This window comes from Eptatretus burgeri, chromosome 8 (assembly GCF_056783735.1).
Source record: "Eptatretus burgeri isolate ZD-2024b chromosome 8, Ebu_testis_v1, whole genome shotgun sequence".
NCBI lineage: Eukaryota > Metazoa > Chordata > Myxini > Myxiniformes > Myxinidae > Eptatretus > Eptatretus burgeri.
In genome coordinates, this window is record NC_140968.1 from 16,063,710 (window position 1) to 16,083,683 (window position 19,974).

The 19,974-nt window shown below is 42.4% G+C and overlaps 2 protein-coding genes across 4 annotated transcripts in view; both read left to right on the forward strand.

Annotated features, from left to right (window-relative positions):
• LOC147021193 (uncharacterized) overlaps nucleotides 1-19,974 on the forward strand; it is an 83,016-nt gene that overhangs the window by 22,141 nt on the left and 40,901 nt on the right. Inside the window, exons 1-2 of one of the 3 annotated variants that reach the window (XM_085893663.1) lie at nucleotides 6,580-6,812; nucleotides 11,339-11,479. The exons of 1 other annotated variant lie outside the window; for it this stretch is intronic. In XM_085893663.1, the coding sequence (XP_085749789.1) occupies nucleotides 11,477-11,479 (3 nt within the window). In that variant the 5' untranslated portion in view covers nucleotides 6,580-6,812; nucleotides 11,339-11,476. Of the gene's footprint in view, nucleotides 1-6,579; nucleotides 6,813-11,338; nucleotides 11,480-19,974 lie in introns of those variants that run through there. One more of the 3 variants, XM_085893664.1, reaches the window with a different exon arrangement.
• LOC147021194 (uncharacterized) lies at nucleotides 11,516-19,371 on the forward strand (the record flags this gene model as incomplete). The annotated part of the gene is made up of 4 exons (XM_085893510.1): nucleotides 11,516-11,551; nucleotides 12,037-12,113; nucleotides 18,623-18,718; nucleotides 18,906-19,371. Coding segments are annotated over exons 1-4 (675 nt in total), but the record flags the coding sequence as incomplete, so codon positions are not given.

The window sequence follows — 19,974 nt, forward strand, 5'->3', positions numbered from 1 at the left end:
GAAAACCTTAAAAATTGTGGACTGATGAGGGTGAGGAGTTTTATAACAAGACATTTATGAAATTTCTAAAAAATAAGAGTATTACATTATACAGTACCTTTAATGAAGGGAAGGCCATTGTTGTTGAACGTTTTAATCGTACCTTAAAAGAGACTAGATAAAAAATTCACAGAACTCTGTTCACAACAATGGTCATCTTTTATTCAAGATATTGTGGATAAGTATAATGACACGATTCACTCGTCAACGAATATGAAACCATCAGAAACATTGACAAAATTAAAATATGAAAAAGAGATTAATATCAGAAAACCTAAGTTCAAAGTTGGTGATATCGTAAGAATATAGAGGTGGAAATCTCATTTTGAAAAAGCTTATATTAAACGATGGACAAACGAACTTTTTAAAATTGTTTATGTAATAGATATGGTTCCTTGGATTTTTAAGATATATGATTTAGAAGGGGAAGAGATTTTAGGTTCATTTTATTCACAGGAATTACAAAAGACAAAACTAAGCAGATAATACCAATGGGAGCAATGGGTTGGTCCTTCACACCCTCCTACTATACACCATTGTGGACACTCGAGGGCCAAGTCCGACGTGTATAACAGTATATAATGTGTGTGAAGGGGGACGTTCTTCGATCTGTGAACCCCAAACACAGAATCCTCAACTGAATAGTCAAGACTAAACGTGTGTGTGTGTGTGTGTGTGTGTGTGTGTGTGTGTGTGTGTGTGTGTGTGTGTGTGTGTGTGTGTGTGTGTGTGTGTGTGTGTGTGTGTGTGTGTGTGTGTGTGTGATGGGAGCAATGGGTTGACGCTTCATTCCCTCCTACTATACACCGTTGTGGACACTCGAGGGCCAAGTCCGAGGTGTATAACAGTATATAATGTGTGTGAAAGGGGACGTTCTTAGATCTGTGAACCCCAAACACAAATCCTCAACTGAATAGTCAAGGCTTAACTTTTGTTTGTGTGTGTGTGTGTGTGTGTGTGTGTGTGTGTGTGTGTGTGTGTGTGTGTGTGTGTGTGTGTGTGTGTGTGTGTGTGTGTCCCAACCCTCACATTCAAAATGTCTTTTTCAAAATGAGATTTCCACCTATATATATTGTTTCGTTTTTTTTCTCTTCTTTTCAGGCATTCAGGTTTGATGATGTAGAAAGGGGGAGTAAGTCTGCACTTTCTTCCCAGAACTAACAATATATATATTTTTTTATGTTTTTTTTCTCTTCTTCCAATTCTGTCTTTTAAGGCTTTCAGGTTTGGTGACATAGAAAGGGGGAGTAAGAACTTTCTTGATAGGTTTAGATCCCAAAGAGTGGTAGCATTTCAAGTCTCCAAAATAAACCCAACTTTCCAAGTCTCCAAGGTATAACCACATTCCTGTTGAGTTTCGAAGATACATATCACATTGTGAGTTATCAAGCCAGAACCCACATTTCAAGTCTCCAAAAATATAACCATCTTTCCAAGACTCCAAGGTGGAATCATAATTTCCAGAAATATTGTGGGTTTCGGTGATAGATCTCACATCGTATAACTGTGGATCATCAAGAAAAACTCCATTTTTCCAATTTTTATGGGTTTGAGTGATAGATCTCACATCGTATACCTGTGGATCATCAAGGAAAACTCCATTTTTCCAATTTTTGTGGGTTTCAGTGATAGATCTCACATAGTATACCTGTGGATCATCAAGGAAAACTCCATTTTTCCAATTTTTGTGGGTTTCAGTGATAGATCTCACATAGTATAACTGTGGATCATCAAGGAAAACTCCATTTTTCAAAATGTCTGAAATTTGTTAGTCTCCAAGGTAAAACTTGTATTCTGGCTCATCAAGGTATAACTTGTTGATGGGGTATTGTCTTGATAACTCACAATGAGTACTATTGTAGCAAAACTCTTTTTCAGGATTTTGCTGGTCTCCAAGGTATAACTCTTTGGTTGGGTCATCAAGGACGAACTCGTTCTGTGGGTCTTGGTCGCTCATAAGGTCTTCAACCAAGCCAACAATTTCGCCCCAAGTTGTAGCAAAAGCAGTATTTTCATTTCGTATTTCAGATACAATTTCCTGTGAGAGAAAATAATAATGTATTAATCAAGTGATTTAATTATTAAATGAGTATGCTTCATTCAAACTTTGAAAATAGGAAAATAAAATCTTACCTCAACAGATGAGAGGTTTGAATCCAGTTCATCAACTTGAAGGTTTAGTTCCATACAAGTAGTCGATCTCCAAGGAACCCCAAAGTCATCCCACTAAAGCTCGTTCTGTGGGTCTTGGTCGCTCACAAGGTCTTCAACCAAGCCAACAATTTCGCCCCAAGTTGTGGCAAAATCGGTATTTTCAGATGCAATTTCCTGTGAGAGAAAATAATAATGGATTAATTCAGTTATTTAATTATTAAATGAGTCGATGCTTAAATCAAACATAATAGGGAAATAAAATCTTTCCTCAATGGATAAGAGGTTTGAATCCAGTTCATCAACTTGAAGGTTTAGTTCCATACAAGTAGTGGAGTTCCAGGCAAGCACACAGCACACCATTGTCAGCAAAAAAATGTTTAAAATGGAGCCTGGGCTTGAGGCTTTTATCGGGAAAGACTGGTGGGTGTGGTTTCCTTTGGAAATTCCCTGGGCAAGCCCAGGCAATTTTTTCAAAAGCATAACATTCTAGAATTTTCTGGTAAGTTCTTTGTGAGTCAGAGATGATCTGGAAATGATGTAAGAGTTGGTGGGGCTTCGGAAAAGTGGGCGGGGCTTAGTAAAAGTGGGCGGGACCTAAGGGAAAGTGGGCGGGGCATAAGAAAAATGGGCGGGATTTATGCAAAGTGGGCGTGGCTTAACAAAAAAATAACCTGTGGCTCAGGAGGTGGTCAAACAAGAACATTAAGAGAAGTTTATCATTTTGCAATGACATAAAAGGGGTATCTTTAAAAATATAAAGATTCATATGTTTTGCTTTTAAATATTTTAGATGGGGATTATTGTGCAAAGAAAATTAAACTATTGAAGGAATTTGAGAATGAACAAATCTTTATAGGTTCAATGAGTGAGCTCAACAATATGCATTGGTTATTTGAAAAAGAGTGTCCTGAGGCTTACATGTTTCAGATATTTCTTTAGAATCACCTTTACAAATCACATTAATACTTTGCTACTTGAACAAATCTTTATCTTATTGCATTGGTTATTTGAAAAAAAGTGTCCCGAGGTTAAAAGGGGAGACAAATAAATATACCTTGGGATAAAAAGGGGGTTTACTTTTTAGGGGAAAAAAATGAATCGCTGAAAATCCTCTATTCATTTACATGGGGAAAAGTGAGCCGGAATCAGTATATTCACCCTACTTGGATGGTTCGAGCACGCTTATGGCTCGTTCCGTTCGAGCTCCACCGAGGGTGAATTTCCCCGGGAGTTTGGACGACGTGGGTATTTAGGTAAATTGAAATTGGCAATTGACCCTATCCCACGTGGTCGACCTATTGGCGATCTTCAATCCAATCAGCGACCTGTCGGCTGTGGAGTTATCCGGGGTGATGCCCTATAAATTCCGGATATTCAGTGGAGCCGACTCTCATGCTCCACCTAGCGTTCATGCTCGCCACCGATACCCGGCACCACAACAATACTACATGCAACAGCTGTGGAAAGAAAGGCCACTTCTCTGAAGTGTGCAGGTCCGCTTCCTCAAAATTAACCTCGGCGGCGATCCCCACTCTTGCAAATCCTCGATGCTGCTTCGCCGGATTGCCAAGCTAAAGCTGTTGTGAAAGTTCAGATCAATGGGCACTCAGTCACAGCATTGATTGATACTGGAAGCTCTGAAAGTTTCGTGAGTGAAAATTTGGTAAAAACACACAAGTGGAAGCTCTTCCCTGCCAACAGTAAAGTTTCCATGGCCTCCACTTCCCCATATTCAAATAGCCTGGTGTTGGCTCAGTGGTTCGGGTGGCGGCTTGGGATCCCAGGGCCCTGAGTTCAAGCCCTGTCGGCCGCTGAATTAATACACCAGGTGGTTGACTCAGCCTGTCATCCTTTCGAGGTCAGCAAAATCAGTACCAGTTCCAGTGTGTGTCCTGGTAGAGGGGCACTGCATCAGCGACACAGTCGTTCTTCAAGAAATGATAGCTAACCTGGCAGCCAAGCTGCCATACGACCACCATACTCAATTGTTCAGGGATATTGCAATGTTGAGCTGATCTTATCAGAACATACCTACAGTGATATTTGGCTGTTAGTTCTCCAGGACCTATGCGCTGACCTCATCCTGGGTCACGATTTCTTGAAACAGCATTCGAGTGTTGAGATTCCTTTTGGTGGAGCCGAGCGATCTCTAAAAGTTTGCGGACTTCCCACTGTTTCTCCACCTTCGTTGTTCGCTAACCTAACTCTTGATTGCAAACCAATAGCCGTGAAGTCACAGTGATATTGTTATGAATTTGGAAGCCTTGTGCACATAGACAGCAGTCCCCAAGTTTAGTTATCTCGATAAGTATGTTTTCATTCGGGTCCCCTACCTGTGTCTAACGGGAATTACATGTGTGCGCTGCGAAGTTTATTTTACAACAAATCTCCTTCACTACACTTCGCACATCGACGCCATTGCTCACGTGCGTTCAACCACGTACGTGGGCGGAGATTTTCATCACCTCGGCTCTGACTTCACCTCTTGTCCAATCACGCACAGAGGGTGACTTCCCCATGACACCCCGGCCAATGAGGGTTGAGATGGCCACATTAGGTGACTTTCCCACGACACCATGGCTAATGAGGGTTGACATGGCCACAGAGGGCGACTTTCCCACGACACCCCAGCCAATGAGGGTGGAGACCGCCTCAGATGACGATTTTCTCACCCCGGACAAGAAAAATAAAAAACGCCACGTTGGGGAGGTTGATCGTCTTGGGGGTCACAGGTCTTGGTGCTGGCTGGTTCGTCTGGTCTTGGGTCATTGTCGTCTCTGGTCTTCTCCTTGGTCTTGATTCGTTGGTGCATGGCTGGTTGGAGAGCGCGGTCCCTGGTGCTTTGTGCGGTGATGAAGGTGTGGGTTTCAGTCCCCCCGAACCAGCTCATCTCGACCAGACCGCACGAGGCGGAAAGGTGCCCGACTGAATTCTTACCCTCAGCTCGCTTTCCCTCCCGAGTTGAAGGGTCAAATAAAGGCCGCAGCTTCCATTTCTTTTGGGTGTGTGCATGTGTGTCTATAAGTAGCAATTGCTTAAGTGCCCTGTACATTGTAAATTGCATTTCTGATAGTTTAACTCTGCTCTTTTTGTGCTCCCATGCCCCCTTATAAATAAACCCCCAATTGTTCAATGTACCAGCTCGTTGCTCTTTCTATGATTGACCCAGCACGGTTTGTGCTTGCGAACCAGTAGGCCGTTTGGGCTGTAAGTTGTCATTGGGACTGGTGCAGCTCTGGTAACTTGGTTCGGTTACGACGGATCCGAGTCGGTACCTGCTACTCGGTTCGGACAGAATCGGCCGAGGGTGTGATTTTCCCGGTAATTTGACGACGTGGGTACTTAGGTATATTGAAATTTGGCTATTGACCCGACCCCACACCGTCAAAATATTAGCGACCACGGTCTGCAAAGGGACCCGTGCCTTCCGGACTTATCCGAGGGTCAAGACCTAAATTCCGGGTGTTCGGTGAAGACGACTCTACTGCTCCCTCTCGCGGTTGTACCTACCTACCTACCTACCCTACCCGCCCCCGTAACATTATTACGCCTTCTGTAGGGTTAACCTCCCCTCCCACCACCCCCTCCCTCCGTACACCCTCTCAATGAGCGCAGACTTTGATGCGGTCAATCCACCTTCGTTAGGCATCAGATATGAAGCTTGTGGCCAAGTTTCATCAAAATTGTGTTTAGTTCAAGCCAAACAGACTCAATGACTGACTGACTGACCGACTGACACTGCTCGATCGCAAAAGCTTACCAGACTGAAGTCGAAAGTCTAAGTGAGCTAAAAACTGCTATAAACCAATTTGCGACCGACAAACAAATCGACTTACAAACAGGGTTCATGTGATGAACACAGAATGACAAGTCGTGATACCGCAGTGATATTTCAGAGTGAAACGAAACTATTCCTGTTCATCAACAAATAAAAATAGCTGTAAAACCTCCTTCCACAACACCTCCTGTAACCATTTGGAGCAGTTTATTACCACAAAAAATGACGTTTTAACTTTCATTTCACTTTTTCAATCAATCTGGGACGTGTTCAAAACTGGTGATCCGTGACGTGTCAGCCAAGTCGAGCAGACCAAGATGGCGCCGGCCACGTGATCTCGAGCTCACGGCGGCTACACTTTTTACGGGTTATGAACATTCTATTTATTTTCAGTTCAGTGGTGCAGATGACGTCACGTCCGGTAATCACCCCTAACCCGGAAGGTAAACTGAACGGAATACCACAGGAAAAATACACAAATTTAAATCGGGTAAAGGATACCAACTTGATGGACGTGAAAGGGATTGTGTGTATCTCGAACGTTCGTGTCAGTCGATGATTGAACAGAAACTGAATGAAAGTATTTACAAGGAGGGATCACTCGTGCACCATGAATATCGAGTGGAGGGTAAAATGACCGATCAGTTCAGATGATACCAATTCGCCAATGAAGTGTCAACTTGGATGGTGGAGATCAGTAATTACAAGGAAAATAAAAATAATAACGAGGAGGAGGAAAAATGAAAGAATGCTGAAACACTTCCGGGTTGATCTTCCTGTGAACCTTGAACCGGAACTCGAACTCAGGTCCACGTGGTCGGGGAGGAACTGATCAGAAGAGGTATTTTCGGAATTCTTATTTAACACTGAGAAAGATCCATGAAACGTTAATTTAAATATAAAATAATTTTCTGTTCCTTGATGACGGAAATGAAGGAAAGTTAAAGGAGTTTTTATTGAATGTTTGTTGAGGTGTTTGATCGTTGATTTCATGAGGTGATTTTCACTCGTTTTGTTTTATTCACCACATTGTGTTTTTATCACATCGTCACTAAACTTCCTACAACAAGGATTAAACCTCATTCTTCCTTTTAACTACAAAACTACCAGAAACCTTTTATTATTAACTTGTATATACAATTAGTTGGGCTCAAAACGCTGAATCAGTGGGAAGTGGTGTCCACTTTTTTTTTTGAAGTCGGATTCTTGGGTAAAATTTGACGCTGAGTACTATGGTGCCGACCAATTAAAAAAAAAAAAAAAAAAGGTGCCCAAAGTGACCATTTTGGGCCTTAATGGTGCCCAAAACCGGTTTTTGGGCATTTTGGCCAAGTTTATGTGCAGGACAATAGTTTTTTCTTCATAAAAAAGTTGATTTAAACCTATGATATATGTGTTATGAATTTAAACTCATGAAATAGCCCAGGGCTCGTTAATTGGCAAAAAAGGGCCCATTGGCACATTATGTGTAAATCGGCATGCGTGCAGGTGTTTATCCAATTTAATAGCCTTATAAAGACAAATTTGGACCATATCTCTTACCCGGTGTACATGAAGTGGGCCTTGCTTGAAAAACAGATATTCAGATTGTGGGCCAGGTGCCCATATTAGGCGATGAGACCCATTTTCAATATAAAATGGGTTTATAATTTAGGTTTTGATCTTCAAAGTGAGCCAGATTACAAGTGAATTTGAACAATGAACTTACTGTATTCTATTCCATCCCCTGGGCAATTAAATGGGGGGCCAAAGTGCCCACTTTAGTGGGCCAAAGTGCCACCAAAGGACCGAAAAAGGGCCCATGTTATAACTCTATGTAATCAACGGTTTTCTGCTTAATGCTATCCATTTTCAAAGAATAGGAAACTGGGAAGGTATTCTTGAAATTATTGATCTCTTTCTACCGTTGTGTTTCGGACTAAGCCGCCAGAATTATGCAAGAAGTATGAGCTATTTCTATGTCGACATGCAGAACCTGAAGGACAGGAATCCCAATGCGTACGCATACTTGTCTAGCGGGGGCTTCACTGGATCTTTGTCTGGCAGAAAGCACATGAAAATCCTGATGGATCAAATAATAGAGATGACAATAAACAGACTATCAAAGGACACGGGAGGACTGTCCGGAAAGACTGAAAATGTTGGCGCTAGTGAGCGTTGGATGTGAATCAATCATTACTTGACAGCCCCGCAACACCATCTATATACCAAGCTTGGAAGGCATGCTTCTTATTGCCATGAATAGTTTGGAAACAAGAGAAAGGAAAGGGATGATAACAATGTATCAAGAGTTGTTGATGGGCTGAATACATGGGTTCTGACTTTGTGGGATCCTTCTCAATCTCTTGTGCATCTCAGTACTGGTGAAGTAGTGCCGGATTCAATGTTGAGAAACATCTCATCCACGAAAGAACTGGACAAGAAGCCAAAAGAGAATTCCGTGAATGTTTCTCAAAGAGTAAGCAAGATTATACCGCTACAAGAACAAAAACAGAATCACCTGCTAGTGAGAAGTCTGATTTCACGACACAAGACACAAGACACAAGCTCTACGCCTGAAAAGGGACGATCTAAATACACTGAACCCATTAAATGGCAAGAAGTGATATCTGTCAATAAAATGAAATGCAAAATTCCGAAAGTGTCGGTTGTTGAGGACGAAGGAAAGTCTTTTGGTGCCATATTGACAGAATATGATAGAAAGCAGCTCAATCTGAGGTCAATAATGGAATGGCCCATTACCATTAAACGCTGGGCTATTTGCAATGAGCAAGGTTCCAGTAGAGCTTCTTCGAAATCCCTCTTCTGAAACAACTTGCAAAAACTATCACCACAACCGGCGATGTCCAAGCCTCCAGAGGATATAGAATGTTGTGTCGTCAACGCAATGAGAGTTGTTCCGATAATCCCCATCACAGGACTAGAACCACAAACTTTTTTTCATGGGCAGTTCGAATTGTAAACTACCTGAAGTCTCTTCCAGGGAATACTTTGCATCTGGTGTTTGACGACTACAGAGCAGTTCCAGGTCAGACTTGCTTTTCTAAAGGTCGTCCAAACAAAGGCAGAGAAAGAAGAATATCTGATCTGAATCAACAGCTTCCAAAAACTGGCTATTGGAATTGTTTCCTCACCAATGATAGGAACAAACTTCAGCTGTCCAATCTTCTCGCAGATTTCATCATGTCAGGGAAATCCAGTATCCAGAAGGATACATTTGTCACGAAAGGTGAACAGTGTCTCTTTTTGGCAAGCGATTCGTCGAGCCCTTCAACGCAAATTGAAGAACTGAGATCTTCCCAGAGAGAGGCTGACCCCCGAATCGCACACCACGCCGTCTTTGCAGCAAAAAAAACCACAGAGAAACTTGTGTAGTTGCAGATGACACAGATGTGTATGTTCTGTTGTTCTGCACTGAACAGTGTGAAGGCAATGTCTATCTTCAGCAAGGTACGTTGTCGTCTTGGGAAGGAATAACATATCACAATATCAAGAGCCTCGCGTCACATCTTGGCAAGGACGTTTGTGGAGCTCTTCCAGCTTTTCATGCTTGACAGGGAGCGACTATACCCAGCCATTCTACGGGCATTCAAAGTTCAAAAGCTTTGAAAAAATGAGACAGAATCCTGAATCAATCAGGCTCTTAAGCAGCCTTTCAACACAGACCGCTGATGTTGATCAAGTTGCCAACTTTGTGTTGCACACCATATACATTCGACCCAAGAAGGAGCGGACCCCTGGGGAAAGCAGGTCTTCGATGTTGATTTCTGGAAAGGGACACACCAGAAAATTCACTTCATCAAAAGGACTGCCTCCAGATTCTAATTCCTTGGGATTTCACATCAAGCGTGACAACTTCGTTATCTACGGGATGGTGAATTGCCTCACTGGCTCATTTGAGCAACCAGATCCCCTTAACTACGGCTGGAAATTCAAAGATGGTGTCCTTGTTCCTATCTGATTCGAAGGGGATAGTGTGCCACAAACAGACCGGCTGCAAAATAAGCCTGTGCCACAAGTACTCAACTTCACAAATGAACACTGTAACAAAGAGACTGTTAGCCTACAGCCCTGTGAAAACGAAGGCCACGAGGATGAAGACATCGCAACAGATGAAGAATCAGATGTAGCAGAAAGTGACTGCAGCTCAGAAGCCGAAGATGAATTCCCTGAATGAGGATTTCTTCAGTTCACTTCCTCGATAGACAAAAGATACACAAGGTAATTTAAAAAACAATAGAGGTTTTAAGAGTAAATTGTCCATTAATTAATTGTGACATTTTTATCTTGGCAAATCGAAGTTTTTGCAAGATATGTTAGTCAGCTTGTGTTTTTTTTTTTTTTTTTTTTTTTTTTTTTTTTGTCTGTAATCACGTATAAAAAAATTCTGCAGAGCACAGTTATCATTGGAAATTTTTGTAACTTCGCATACCGGAGGCCTATAGAGGTCCCTTTCAGCTCATAAAAATTTTAAGGTCAAAGGTCAAGGTCACTTTGTCACAAATCAAGGAGGTCGACGAAACCCTTATTGTTTGAGTAATTTTGATCGGATCATCTTCAAACTTCATGGGAATATAGTTCATGGTCTGGCGCTCAGCTGATTAATTTTTGGTGGTCATTGGCCTTGACCTTCGTATGTTTTTTTTTTTTGTTTTTTTTATTTTTTTGTCTGTAATCACGTATAAATCACTCTGCAGAGCACAGTTATCATTGGAAATTTTTGTAACTTCGCATATTAGAAGCCTATAGAGGTCCCTTTCAGCGCATAAAATTTTGAAGGTCAAGGTCAAAGGTCAAGGTCACTTTGTCGCAAATCAGGGGTGTCGACGAAACCCTTATTTTTTGAGTAATTTTGATCCAATCGTCTTCAAACTTCATGGGAATATAGTTCATGGTCTGGCGATCAGCTGATTAATTTTTGGTGGCGATTGGCCTTGACCTTCATGGTTAGCACCTCAGGTCAAACATATTTGACCCCAAGGTCAAATTTTCAAGTTTTAGGAACCATATCGTGTCATACCTCAAATTGAACACCTCGATGAGTGCTTTCTAGATATGTCAAGCTTGAGACATGATGACGTCATTTGGTGACGTGATGAGGCAAACGCATATTTTTCATGGTTACTCTGTAGAACGATTCTCATCGGAATCTCTCGTAGGCAGATATTCCTCAAGGAGTCGCTCCTGGTGAATAGCAGCTCTGTTCACCTCAGTGTGACCTTAAAGAAGTCACACGTGGTCACCTTTTGGCAAGATACGGGTCATCCTGCGGGTGACATTGGTTTATTTCTTTATTGCTATGTTTCAAATTTTTCTTGACCTTTTCATTCATATATGTAAATTCTTTATTTTCATTGTTATTTTCAGGCAGCAGACAGCGCAGCACATACTGGATTGCAGCCAACATGAGCAATTGATCTTGACAAACTTCGACACGACTCCTTATGATGCGCCTGATTAACGAACGTAGTTGATAAATATGTGCCTCGAAGACTTTAAACCTAAATGGTATGAAAATTATATTACGAGCGAGGCCTGGTTACAATGGCTGTTTGCTTGCTCTGTTCGCAACTTACCCACGTAATGTGACAAATGAGGTGACGTAATTACAATGAGTGTTCGAAAATGTATTATACTGCTGAAAAAGTTCATCGACATTTCTCATTGTGGAGTAAAAAGAATAGGACCTTAAGATGAGCTTGCAAAGATTTTTTTAATCCCTCCAATTTCAGCCCATGCTGTTGATGATAATGGTGAACTGTTGTTACAATATAATTGTGCTCTGGTGGAAAAAAAAGAGCCTCACATGAGACGATTAGATTTAACGTAAGTAGTTTAGGTAATTATATATTCATTGTTACAGTTGATTTAACGTAAGAAAAACATTGACATTATATGTACTGCAAATCAAAATGAAAGTATAACCCATTCTTTGGTTTGAGATAACCCATTCTTTAGTTTGAGATCAATTTCAATGAAATCAGCACCCCTCAAAACCTACAATTCAATCTTTGTTTCGGGAAAAACAGTTTATTACTTGCATTTTTATCATGTGTCCATTTTAGGCCTTTTGGTGGCACTTTGGGCCACGTTGGCCCATCCTGCGTGCCCAGTGGACAGAATATTACAACGCCTGTTTACAGTGCGTGAACGGATGTAATTGATTGGTAATCTGGTTCATTTTGAAGATCATAACTGAAATTATAAGCCAATTTTTTATTAACATGGGCCCCATGCTGCCCAATATGGGCACCTGTCCCACAATATGCATAAGCATTTTTCAAGCAAGGCCCACTTCATGCACACCGACCGGGTAACAGATATGGCTCAATTTTTTCTTTATAAGGCTATTAAATTGGATAAACACCTGCACCCATGACTATTTACACATAATGGGCCAATGGGCCCTTTTTTTGCCAATTAACGAGCCCTGGGCTATTTCATGAGTTTAAATTCATAACACGTATATCATAGGTCTAAATCAACCTTTTTATGAAGAAAAAACTATTGCCCTGCACATAAACTTGGCCAAAATGCCCAAAACCCGGTTTTGGGCACCATTAAGGCCCAAAATGGGCACTTTGGGCACCTTTTTAAAAAAATCGGCTGGCACCATAGTACTCGGCGTCAAATGTTACCCTAGAATCCGTCTTCAAAAAAAAGTGGACACCATTTCCCACTGATTCAGCGTTTTGAGCCCAACTAAATTTGATATCTACATGAGGAGGTGTAACAAGGGGACGAGGTACAATTACCTACTTTACCTGTTCCGTGGGATATTTAACGTTCAGAACCCGAATGGAGATGAAAAACCTGATTCATAATCCAAAAACTCATAAACATCGTGTGGGTCTAAAATGTAACATTCCTCGTTAACTTTGCACGGACATTTAATCTCGGGTCAATTGGACTTCACAGGGAAATCATTCCGGAAATCTCGAACTCGGAGAGAAAATGCTGAAACGAATAAGACCGGGTCACTCATCGACCCCAAACACCAACAATTTAACCACGTGACCCAGAGTCTCCTGGCTGATCGATTTGCGGACATTGTTAGATCAATAAAGGCAAAGGATCGACGGGCAGATTGAAATGAAAATGTGAACAAGGCAATTTATTTACAGCAGATAATGTGGGGTAAGGGGAATGGGGGAAGGGAACTCGAGGGATTTACTGGAGTACAAGGGGCAACTGGGGCAGGAAAAGGGGGAAATGCAATTAAAAGGCAATCAAGGTGTTTATTTACAAAAAGGAAAGTTTTCCTTCTCTTCAGTTTATCAGGGTTGAGGTCCAATGGTTCCAAGCTTACGCCCTGCCTTGACCATGATACTCCACTTCTTCCTGTCCTCAGCCCACTGTCCACTCACCAACCACCCTCACCTTATTGATATCCCTCCTCACACAATCTTCCCCTCAACCACGATCAACCTCTTTTTTTTTTCTTCCCTCTTTTCTCCTTCAACCTATCCACTATCTTTGCAATTCTCTTCTTTCTCCATCCAAACCAAATATCCAGCCCACTTTAACCTGCTTTTTATCACTCTCCTTATCAAGCTCATCTGCACACCATTTTCAGAAAGGAGTGGGTGTGGAGTGGAGCAGGGAGAGTCGGGAGAGAGTGGTGCGATGAAGGGGAAGAGCAATGAAGGGCAAGGGGAGGGGGTTAAGAGCAATGTTTCCCAGCTTTGCCAGGCAACATCGGGTCCCTCTTAACTGCCTCCTCCCTCCGGACTCCGACCCCACCCCTCCATCCTCTCACTCATCCCACCCCTTCCCCTTCCCCTCCCTCCTCCCTGCCCCACCCCTGCCTCCCCCCACCCCTTCCCCATGAGAGGTGATGGCTTGCGTATTTCCAGGTTATGAATTGTATGAAAATTCCTGTTTCAAACCTCTAGTAACATGTATCGTGGTTTAAAAAAAAGGAAAAGTGATCATATAAATGTTTGTTCCGATTCACCTTGGGAGATCAGAGGAGTGGCGTCGCAAACAAACAAACGTCTCATTCGCTTTCATGTTGAAGATAATATCGCTCCAAGGTCGTAATGAAATGAAATAACATCCCAAATTAAGGCAGATCATACAAAAATGGGAAACAATGCGATCTCATTTGGGAAAAAAGATAATTAAGTCACACCAGATGACACCGAGGCACAACACCGTGGGGCACGCACTTTGATCCATCGACCAGTTCTTATAAAGGAGAATAGAATGTATTTCTATGCCTTTGGTGATGAAGTTACTGGTGGCATTCTGTTTTCAGGTTGTCTGTCCCTCCGTCCACACCTCCATGCGAATTTTCTCTTTTCTCTGCAAATACTTATCCAATTTACACAATTTTCAACATAGATGCGACGACTCTGCAAAATGTTTTAAACATAATTATGACGTCATCGGTGAGGGTGGGTGGCAGCCATTTTGAAAAAAACGGAAAAACTTTGGACCTCTGTATCAACTAAACCGCACATGAAAAAAATTGAAATTTGGTACCTAGCAACTCTGCATGGGGAATAAGAGTGATTTGACGATGATGTCATCAGTGAAATGGTATCCCGGTCAAAATTCGACATGTAGAATGCTGTTTTCGATCAGTATGACAATTTGTGGTTCATCTATGGATGGATTGGTCAACAAATTTTTACAACGTCATTGGTCATGTGGTTTGACAGCCATATTGTTGTTTTTTTGTTTTATTAAAGGAAAAAAATCTTCTCCAGAATCGCTTTCAAGATCGAAGTGAAACTGCACAAAAATGATCAACTGGTACTTTGATAACTATGATCTCTCAGCCATGTTGGACAAAAACCATATCCGATCAATGCCAAACTCCAAAGACGTTATTGGCCACCCATTCTGAATTTGATTTGATAAAGAGGACGTCGTGGGTCAGGTGTCCGATCGAAGCGGGGTTGTATCAACGCAGGGTGGCATGTTTTTAGGTCATCTCTTCTGAGATGACCTCATAAAGCCGAACCAAATGTACGTCTGTCCGTACATCCGCCAACAATTTTTCTTTCCGATCTTGATGAAACATAGTATGTGGGTAGAGGTCGATGAGTGTTGTACAACGATATAACTTTTGTCCGGGTTCAAGGTCAGGGACGAGGTCACGTAAGTTATAAAAATCGCCATTTTCAAAACCTATCTAGTCTGCCATTTTACAAGATATTCGGCAACTGTTTATTGATTATGATAGTAAAAAAATATTATCTTGTATCGAAACCAGACAGATTTTTGAATTTCCTTCCTGTTTGATCGTCACGTGATCTGGAAGATGGCCAAAAACGCCGATGCGATTCGCAAAGAAGGAAGGAAGGAGAAATGAAATATAAATATAAAACACATTTTTAGCCTTTTATATTTATACATTTTCTGCCGAAGGTGCAAAAGTTTCAAAACCCGAAATGTAAACGTCGGCATTTATTTTCAAAATATAATTTCGTGCGCGCGCCAAAATGCCGAGTCATCTTTAACCAAACTGCACAGTAGAACTGCGCAGTAGTCCGGTCATGGCGTCTGAGCAGTGGCCAGCGTGGTTCAGATTGACTGTGGTTTCTGGGGCGAAGGTGATTGTTAAGAAGTATGTCGGCGGTATACATTCGAGTGACTGTATTGGTGATTTAATCACGCAACATCTTGACAACGAATATTCTGGCCGAACGATTGCATCAATTCAGTGCATCAGCAGGGATGATTCGCAGGCTCCTCTCGATCGTGCCGATATCTAACATAATCACCGGCGGACATAGGGCTGCAGGCTGTGGGGTGAGGCCACGGATCCCGGATGAGGGGAGAAGTGATAAATTATGCTGCATGCTTCGGGGTTTCTGATTAATATATCATTGAGTACATTCCATAATTAATGAATTAATAATTAATGAATCTGGCAAACAAAATGTTTTTTCATACCTGACATGTTACTTTGTGCAGTGTCACGAAACTTCTGTGGAATTAATAATTAATGAATTTGCTAGCTCTATCGATTTTTCAAACCTCAATATCTCTATAAATACTTGACCAATTTTCATTCTGAAAGTTGCATTATAATCAGTGAAGAATAATCTACAGGATTATCATAATCTCCGAGAGCTAAGCCTATTTTTTCGTTTTTTTCTACAACCGGAAGTGAAATGTCCCCAGAGAGTGGACGGACCGGAAAACCACGTATTGCACTTACTGGTGATTCTGATGTGTTAATCCGGGTACTAAATGAACAATACATATTTATTAATTATGTCATTAGTAGTATTATCCTAGTGTATCTCTGTGAACTATTCCAATCTAAACGGTTAGTTTGGACTGTTTCGCGGTTAGCTGAACTGAACATTGAGAACTTGTGGTATTATAGAGATGACCGTCACCCCCACACGGGGGTAATTTTTTTCTTTGTTTTTTTTTTTCACCATACTCACTTCAGGAAATTTTCACCATAAATGTGAGTACTCATGTGGAATGTTTTTTTTGATAACTATGACATCATAGGTCACGTGATTGGCAGCCATGTTGTTTTTAACATAAAACCTTCAAAAATCTTCTTCTCCGAAACAGTTCAACAGATCGAGGCGAAACTTTACAAGTATGATCACCTATCCATGAGGAACAAAAAGTTTTCCACATGATGTCATCGGTCACATGTTTTGGCAGCTCGATTTTTTTATTTTTATTATTTTTTTTTTTTAGATCCCCGTGGAGGATCTCTAAGTCTTACTCACGTTGTTGTTCTTCGTCTTCTTCTTGTGGACTTTTTTGTTTCACAGCATACAGTTTTCATCGAAACTTCCTGAAACTTGGCATATACATGTAAAAATACTCTGCGCAGACAGTAACCATCTCCGATTTTGAAAATTCCTCCTAGAAAAAAAGGTTATGACGTCAAAATATCTCCGCTAATGGAAATCGCCTAAAACATTATCTCCGAAACTCGGCAAGCTTTTTGAGTTCTGTTTGCAGGAAACGGACAGGGCATTAGCAGAGATGAATATTGTGCTTATTAATGAAGCACATATGATACCTCACCATGACGTCATATCAAATTTTATGATGTCATTCCAATTTTTTGACATATTTTGTTTCACAACACAGAGTTTTCATTCGATCTTCATGAAACTTTCCATGTTTCTGCAGAAAGCCCACGCGCAGGCAGTAACCTTCTCCGATTTTGAAATTCTTCCTAGAAAAAAGTTGACGTCATAATATTGCCGCAAATGGAAATCGCCTATACCATTATCTCCGAAACTAGGCAAACTGTTTGAAATTTGTTTGCGGGAATCAAGCCGGGCATTAGCACAGATAATATAATTTATCGCAAACCTGATACATCACTTCTTCTGCTTCTTCTTCTTTTGGCTGCTCCCGTTAGGGGTCGCCACAGCGGATCATCCGTCTCCATTTCACTCTGTCCTACACAACTTCCATTGTCACTCCAACCACCTGCATGTCTGCCCTCACCACATCCATAAACCTCCTGTTTTGCCTTCCTCTTCTCCTCCTACCTGGCGGCTCTATCCTCAGCATCCTCTCCTGATATACCCCGCATCCCTCCTGTGCACATGTCCAAACCATCTCAATCGCAGCATCTTTATCTCTGCCAGCTCCGCTTCCTGTATTTTTGTCAGTGCCACCGTCTCCAAACCATACAACATCGCTGATCTCACTACCGTCTTGTATACTTTCCCTTTCACACTTGCAGCTACCCTTCTGTCACACATCACTCCTGAAACTCTTCCGCACCCACACCACCCTGCCTGCACTCTCTTCTTCACTTCTCTACCACACTCTCCATTACTTTGGACAGTTGATCCCAAGTATTTAAACCCATCCACCTTCACCACCTCAGCTCCTTGCAATCACACCATTTCACCACCCTCCCTCTCATTTACGCACATGTACTCCATTTTACTCCTACTGACTATCATTCCCCTTCTATCCAGTGCGTACCTCCACCTCTCGAGGCTCGCGTCAGCCTGCTCCCTACTCTAACTACAGATCATGATGTCATCCGTGAACATCATAGTCCATGGAGACTCCTGTCTGATCTCGTCCGTCAACCTGTCCATCACCATTGCAAACAGGAAAGGGCTCAGAGTCAATCCTTGGTGCAATCCCACCTCTACCTTAAACCAGTCCGTCATTCCAACGACACACCTCACCGCTGTCACACTGTCGTCATACATATCCTGCGCCACCCTCACATACTTCTCTGCCGCTCCCGACTTCCTCGTACAATACCACAACTCCTCTCTTGGCACCCTGTCATAAGCTTTCTCTAAATCCACAAACACACAATGTAACTCATTCTGGCCTTCCCTATACTTCTCCATCAACACTCTCAAAGCAAACATCGCATCTGTGGTGCTCTTTCCTGACATAAAACCATATTGCTGCTCACAAATCATCACCTCTTCTCTCAACCTAGCTTCCACCACTCTTTCCCATAACTTCATGGTGTGGCTTCACAACTTTATACATCTGTCATTACCACAGCTCTGCACATCACCCTTGTTCTTGACAATCGGAACCTGTACACTTAATCTCTAACTCCTCCGGCATTCGCTCACTTTCCAAGATTTCATTAAACAATCTGGTTAAAAATTCCTTTGCTTTGACCCTGCCTTTGGAGGATTCCATTCCACATTCTGAAACTCACATATGAAGACACCAATCAACAACACACACACACACACACACACACACACACACACACACACACACACACACGCACAAGCACACGCACACGCACATGCACACACACGGAGGTGGATACTTTGAGACATGGTAGGTCTATGTTTCACCTCCTGAAACGCACCCACGTGTGGAGATGACAGACAACAACTTGCACGTACACACACTCAAACAGAGGTGGATACTTTGAGACCTGGGAGGGCTCCATTCCACTTTCCGGAACCCACATATGGAAATAACAGCCAACAACAACAACCACACACACACGAACACACACACACGAACACACACACACGAACACACACACACGAACACACACACACGAACACACACACACGAACACACACACACGAACGCACACACACGAACACACACACACGAACACACACACACGAACACACACACACGAACACACACACACGAACACACACACACACGAACACACACACACGAACACACACACACACGAACACACACACACACGAACACACACAGCACACGAACACACATACACAGCACACACACACGCCACACAGCACACGAACACACACACACACGAACACACACACACGAACACACACACACGAACACACACACACGAACACACACACACACACACACACGAACACACACACACGAACACACACACACGAACACACACACACGAACACACACACACACGAACACACACACACACGAACACACACACACACGAACACACACACACACACACGAACACACACACACGAACACACACACACACACGAACACACACACACACACGAACACACACACACACGAACACACACACACACGAACGCACACACACACACACGAAGGCACGCACACACACACACACGAACGCGCGCACGCACGAACGCGCGCGCACGCACGAACGCGCACACACACACACGAACGCACACACACGAACGCACACACACGAACACACACACCACACTCGTACGGAGGTGGACGCGTCAAGACCTGGGAAGGCTCCATTCCACTTTCTGGAACCCCCATTTTGAGATAACAACCAACGATCAATAACGAATAATACACACTATCATGCGAAGTGCCATGGGAGTCAAACAGTTTAAGCCGCTGTCACACCTTGACGATTTAGCAAGCGTATGCCGATTTATGAAAAATTTGTCTAAAACGCTGGCACACATCGAATACGTTATGGGTACGTTTTGTATACGTTAAGAGCACGCTGAAAAACACTGCTATACGTCATAGTACGCTGGCTTTAAACATTGTACTTTTGGATTGTCCTCAAATTTTCGCATGCTTGAAATTTTACGGCGTATGACTCACACGTTCCG